This window comes from Solanum stenotomum, unplaced genomic scaffold, assembly GCF_019186545.1.
Source record: "Solanum stenotomum isolate F172 unplaced genomic scaffold, ASM1918654v1 scaffold6331, whole genome shotgun sequence".
NCBI classification, from domain to species: domain Eukaryota; kingdom Viridiplantae; phylum Streptophyta; class Magnoliopsida; order Solanales; family Solanaceae; genus Solanum; species Solanum stenotomum.
The window spans coordinates 33201-40304 of NW_026036146.1; the positions used below are offsets into that span (position 1 = coordinate 33201).

Sequence of the window (7104 nt, forward strand, 5' to 3'; positions counted from 1 at the left end):
AGAATATTGATTTTTTTTTTGGTATGACCGAACCCCAAAGGGTTGCCTACGTATCCTTTCGGAATCAGATCAAACGTAGTTTAAATTTTCAAAGAGAGGTTTTTTAGACTTCTTTAAATTTTTTTAAAAATTTTTAAATTTTTTAATTTTTCTTTTCTGAAAGAGATGCCTTTGTTCTCTCAGCCACAAACTTGTCACAGTATCTTAGAACGCATTAGAGGTAGTATCTTTTGACTGCGTCCGCATTAACAATTATGCCTGCGATTTTTTCCTCCACATCAGTAAGGTGTAAGGCTCCTTTGGACAACACCTCCTTGATAAGATATGGACCTTGCCAATTTGAGGAAAACTTTCCCTTGGCCTCTTCTTGGTGCGGGAGAATGCGCTTTAAGACCAGTTGACCTACTTCAAAGTGTCTAGGGCGCACCTTTTTGTTGTATGCACGAGCTATCCTTTGCTGATAAAGCTGACCAAAACAGACGGCCGTCAATCGCTTCTCATCTATTAATGTGAGCTGTTCTGGTCGGGTTTTGACCCATTCAATATCTTCAATTTCAGCCTCGACAATAATTCGAAGAGATGAAATTTCAACTTCCACTGGTATCACAGCCTCAGTCCCATACACTAGCAAATAAGGAGTTGCACTAATCGAGGTGCGCACTGTTGTGTGATATCCTAAAAGTGCAAAAGGCAGCTTCTCATGCCATTATCTAGTGCCTTGAACCATTTTCCTGAGAACCTTTTTGATATTCTTATTGGCTGCCTCCACAGCTCCGTTAGCCTTTGGTCGGTATGGAGTAAAATTGTGATGCACAATTTTGAACTGCTCACATACCTCCTTCATCAAATTGCTAATAAGGTTTGAAGCATTATCTGTGATGATAGTTCTTGGGATACCAAAACGACCGCCTTCTTAGTACTACCTTGAAAGTGATTGCCTCTACCCATTTAGTAAAGTAATCGACTGCGACCAAAATAAATTGATGTCCATTAGAAGCTTTTGGCTCAATTGGTTCGATGACATCCATTCCCCATGCAACAAAGGGCCAAGGAGTAGCCATGGGGTGCAACTCTGAAGGAGGTGAATGAATGAGATCACCATGAATTTGACATTGATGAATTTTTTTCACAAAGCGAAAGCAATCCCATTCCATGGTAAGCCAGTAATATCCTGCTCGGAGTATCTTTTTCGCAAGGACATATCCATTCATGTGTTGTCCACATACCCCAGTATGTATTTCATTCATGATCTTCTCGGCTTCTTCAACATCCACACATCTCAATAAGTTCAGATCTGGGGTGCGTTTACATAAAATTTCCCCGCTCAAAAAGAAACCACTAGCCAGACGTCTAATAGTTCTTTTTTGGCTTCCATTGGAATTTGCCAGACATTTCCCTGTTTGCAAGAAATTCCTGATGTCTAGGTACCACGGCTCACCATCTGATTCTGCTTCCACAGTGTTACAATAGTCATGTTGGTCCCGAAGTTGAATTTCCAAGGGAGTAATACAAGTGTTTCCAGGATATGGAAGCATTGAGACCAAAGTAGCCAAGGCATCTGCCAATTCATTATGAAATCTGGAGATGTATCTAAACTCGATGGACCTAAACCTTTTGCTAAGATCTTCCACACATTGTTTGTAGGAAGAAGCTTGAGGTCTCGAGTTTTCCATTCGCCTTGAGCTTGCCTAATAAGCAAATCAGAATCTCCCAACACAATCAATTCTTGCACACCCAAATATATTGCCATATTTAGACCCATGATGCAAGCTTCATACTCTGTTGTGTTATTTGTACAGAAGAAACGAAGTCGAGCTGTTGCAGGGTAATGCTGTCCTGTGGGCGATATGAGAATTGCCCCAATCCCTGTGCCTTTTTTGTTGATTGCTCCATCAAAGTATAATTGCCAGGCCTGATTTTCATCTGGATCTACTTCTTCAACTGAGTTAATCTCTTCATCTGGAAAATATGTATCCAGTGGTTCGTAGTCGCCATCGACTGGATTCTCTACCAAGTGGTCTGCCAGAGCTTGAGTTTTCATTGCAATTCGAGTGACATATATAATGTCAAATTCAGTGAGCAAGATTTGCCATTTCGCGAGTCTGCCAGTTGGCATTGGCTTCTGAAAGATGTAGTTCAAAGGATCCATCCTAGATATGAGGTAAGTTGTGTAGGACAAAAAGTAATGCCTTAACTTTTGAGCTACCCAAGTTAGGGCGCAACATGTCCTTTCCAAGAGGGTGTACTTGACCTCATAACTTGTGAATTTCTTGCTCAAGTAGTAGATAGCTTGCTCCTTCCTGCCTGTGGAATCGTGTTGACCGAGAACGCACCCAAAGGAATTATCTGTCACTGAAAGATATATAAAGAGAGGCCTATCAAGTTCAGGCGGGACCAATACGGGAGTTTGGACAAATATTCCTTGATTTTTTCAAAAGCTTGTTGACAATCCTCCGTCCATCTGACAGCATCATTTTTTTTCAAAAGTCTGAAAATGGGCTCACAAGTGGTTGTGAGTTGAGCAATAAACCTGCTAATGTAGTTTAACCTCCCAAGTAGACTCATGACTTCGGTCTTATTTTTCGGGGGTGGCAAATCTCGAATGGCTTTTATTTTGGAAGGATCTAATTCGATTCCCCTTCTATTGACAATAAAACCCAGAAGTTTTCCAGATGGAACTCCAAATGCACATTTTGCTGGATTAAGCTTGAGATCATATCTTCGCACTCTTTTGAAGAATTTTCTCAGATCTTGCACATGGTTAGCTTGTGTTTTAGACTTGATGATTACGTCATCGACGTATACTTCAATTTTTTTATGCATCATATTATGAAACATGGTGGTCATAGCCCTCATGTAAGTTGCCCCAACATTTTAAAGATCGAATGGCATGACCCTATAGCAATAAGTCCCCCATGGAGTGGTGAAAGCAGTTTTCTCAGCGTGCTCTTCGTCCATCAAGATTTGATGATACCCTGCATAGCAGTCCACAAAATATTGAATTTCGTGTCTGGCACAATTATCAACTAGAATGTGGATATTAGGCAAGGGAAAGTTGTCTTTTGGACTAGCTCTGTTCAAATCTCGATAGTCAACACAAACTCTTGTCTTTCCATCCCTTTTCAGCATAGGAACAACATTTGCCAACCAAGTAGTGTAACGAATGGTTTGGATCACATTTGCATTTAGTTGTTTCATGATTTCTTTCTTGATTTTTTCACTCACGTCCGATTTGAATTTTCTTCTTTTTTGTTGGACGGGTGGAAAATCAGGATGAGTGGGCAACTTATGGACCACTAAATCACCACTCAAACCTGACATGTCATTATAGAACCAAGCAAACACATATTTGGATTCAAACAAAAGTTCTATTATGGCATCCCTAATTTCCTTCTTGAAATGAAGACTTATTTTTATTTCTTTGACTTCCTCATTACTTCCCAAATTGATGGCCTAAGTTTCAGTAAGATTAGGCTTAGGTTTGTGCTCAAACTGTTCCAATTCCCTATTAATTTCCCTAAAAGCCTCTTCTTCATCATATTCAACCTCACGACTCGGGGATTCAAGAATAAACAACTCTTTGAGATCTGGGAGTGCATTCCGCATGCATGTCATGTTATCAAAGCCAGCATTTATAGAACTGAAAAATGGAGAATAAGAATCAGAAGAGGGAAAAGACAAAATTTTACTATGAAACTGGAATTTCAATTCATTGAAATTTTAAAAAATGATAGAAGGGTTGACATTAAAACAAAACACTTTCAAATATTCGGATCACAACCCTTGCAACAACAAAATACAAAAGAGTAGCTAAACAAACTACCAAGCTCCTTCCTTATGGGGAAAGGAGTGGCATCCCAATTGTTAACTCAACACCTGAGCCCACGAGCTGCACATCGACATGACTTGTACCTTCACCAACTTGGACCGTGTTTACTTTACAAAATAACTGACTGAGATCCTGAATAACTTCTTCAATGTCTTCATGAGTAAAAAAAGCTTCCATTTCTGGACCCTGAGGCTTGATAAAGGAATGATAAATATGGGGAATCGGTTGTGGAAACGCCTAATCAGTCCTTTTTTAGTTCTTAGTCTCATCTTCATTTCTCTTGCTTTGTTTTTATCCGAGGCCAGAGGTGCCTTGGTTCCCTAAAAGAGTAATGGGATCCACAATTCCTTGTGAACATAGTCCCAAACCTTTACCAGGTTGATAACCATATTTGAGCATTGTCGTTGCTACCATTGAAGAGGAAGAAGAGAGACATGGTTGGATAATAGGGTCTCCTTCTCTAAAATGATCGACTGACACTACAAGAAAAGAGTAAAATTGTGACGGAATATTTGGAACGGAGAAGTCTGTCACAAATCGTCACGAAATTTTGACGGATTTGTGACAGATTAATCTTATATAAATAAAAGAATTTTAAAAGAATTTTTTTACCTACTAAAATTCTGTTAGTGACGGATTTGTGACAGATTTATAACTAATATTTAATATAAGTTTTGTGACAGAACATTTCCGTCACAAAATGATAGCAACTAAAAATAAATGAATATATGTCGTCACAAAATCATCACAAAAATTATGATAGATTTACATACCGTCTCAATTTAATAAAAAGACAATAAATTATAAAATCTTTAACTTAATGAACCATTTTTTCCGCAAAAATTTTAAAAAATATTAGATGACCTTTTAACTTTCCCCTAAAATTTTCAGCACTTTTAGTTTTCACTACAAGAAAAAGCCTTTATTAAGACCAATATTTAAGGATGAGTCTATATTCTTGTCACTAAAAGTATATGTATTGGGACGAGATTATATTTTGGTCCTTATTGGTATATGCTGTTGTGAAGACATTAAATTCGGTCCCCAAAAAAGTTACTAGCTAGTCCCTAAATGTAATTGGATGCATATTTTGAGGCTTGAGCGGGAAAGTCTTTCCGCCAATACGAAAAGTTTTTCTTTTATCAAAATTTGAGGCGCTAAAAAATTAATTCTAAAAGTAAAAAGTAAAAAACTAATTCTCAAAATAAAAGCTTGTCCTAAAAGTTGCCCTAATCTCTTCAGATCACCACTACAACTGGGCATGAATGAAACCCAGCTGCCCTAGCTAATCTCAGCGATGTTTTGCCCCTTGAATGGATAGATGTGTATTCTTATTTGTGCTATTGTTGTCTCCCCTGATCTCAACGACATTCTTCCATTAAATTGGTAAAGGTGTCTTCTTCTTCCTCGTGTTGTTGCTGCTCGATCTGGTTGAAATAGAATCCATTAAAACTTTGCTCGAGACAAAATTTCAGGTGTGTTCATTCTTCTGATCGAGTTGTTGCTGCGTTGTTCGAAATATAATCCAACACAGCTTTGCTTGGGACAATATTTCAGGTGGGTTCACCTTCCGATCGAGTTGTTGTGTTTCTTTCAAAAGTTATATAAATGACGTTTTTTTCTTATGTATTCAAGTTACTTCTTCTTCATCTTTTTTAACATTTATTAGGTTAATGATTTCAACTGCAAAAATTATTGGGTGTTGAGATTTTGCGACCATATACATGATACAGAAATATACAAGTATATGACTTGTAATTCAATGACTCATCTTCTTGGTTACAAGTAAATATTAGAAACTCCAAGTATAAAAACATAGATGTAAAAGACTGATTTTGTTGTTGTGGAATTATAGGTTGAAGTAGGACTATGGAGAACTTGTCGTTTAAATATGAAATGACTCTCTGTTTCACTGTTTATAAGTCTTACATATTCACAATAATGGGGTATTAATCTATTCCTCTTGTGTAAGTATTCAATGACATTTCTTTCAATACAAATATGAATTATGAATGGCTTTTTGGGATTGATTAGTTTAAATTACTACGATGGATATCATTTAAGTCTAATTACAAATTTAGAGATTCAGTTAATTTTTAAAAGAGACAAAAAAAGAATAGCAGGTGATCATTTGTTACATTGAAATCCAAGTGTAATTCCAACGGAAATTATAAGAAAAAGTCAAAGAAGGTACTATTAGATGACCATTTATCCATGAAGCATGCAGCTTGTTTGCCATCCTATAATAGTACATAATGTCCACGTCTTCGGTCTTCAAAATATGAAGAGTATTTCTAAGGTTGCGGTCTTCAAAATATGAAGAGTATTTCTAAGGTTAAGGTTGCTAGTTTTTTGGCTATTGAATGTTGATCATGTCAAAAAAATCATTAAAGAATCAAGTCTGAGATGCACATTTCTAACGTCATTATAAATGCACTATTCACTACCATAGGTAGTCATTTCATCTTCTTCCCTATTATTACTAGTGCATTAAGTTGAAATTGAGAAATTCATAATGAGATCCCCTTTCGCACTTCGATAACATCTCCAATGTCATCTATTTCATTTATTAGTATTGAAACTACCATTTGTCTATGTCCTAACCACACATGTTGGAGGCTTAATCCTTTAGGCTTGCCTCCAATTTAACACAACCTTTAGCTTTTCCAAAAATAAACAATAACATTGTATTTCCTTCCATTGATAGGAACTAGATATGCAAGAGCCATTACACATTTGAAGAGCAATCTGATATGCCTTGTCTATGAATATAAGAACATATATTTCCAATATTGAGTCTTTTTTGTTGGCCTTCTTGATCATGTAATACTTAGCTTTAAGAAAGTTGGAAAAAAGAGTAAAATGTATTATGTCCATCATTTTGCAGGTATATATAAAATAGTGGTAATTAACTCTACCTTTTTTTATAAAAATCTATAACAACAACTGGAATAAAAGAATTTGAATCAAGAAGATAAGCAACAACAAGTAGGAGGACTTTTTCATTTGCTCTTACAGATAGAATTCCTGTTCATTTTGTCTTACGAAGAGAATTTGTGTAGATCTGATTGTAACTTGTTGTGTGGATCATAGTATTTTCTTATTCTTTGTTTTTTTTAATCTAAATTTTCCATAAATGTTATGGCACCTAGTAAGGAGTGGATGCAACTTGTTGATAATTGTCTCGATGAAATCTACTTACTCAATGTGCAAAAGTTTTTGGATTATGCTTTTCAAAAAATAGGAGAAGAATATGAAATACGATGTCTGTGTGT

At 36.4% G+C, this 7104-nt stretch overlaps 1 protein-coding gene across 1 annotated transcript; it reads right to left on the reverse strand.

Annotated features, from left to right (window-relative positions):
* Positions 1-214: 214 nt before the first annotated feature.
* Positions 215-2149, reverse strand: LOC125852866 (uncharacterized). Its single transcript, XM_049532548.1, has 4 exons — positions 1612-2149; positions 924-1558; positions 718-838; positions 215-675 (listed from the first exon to the last, which is right to left on the reverse strand). The coding sequence occupies exons 1-4, from the start codon at positions 2147-2149 to the stop codon at positions 215-217; spliced, it is 1755 nt and encodes a 584-aa protein (XP_049388505.1).
* Between the last annotated feature and the right edge of the window lie 4955 nt (positions 2150-7104).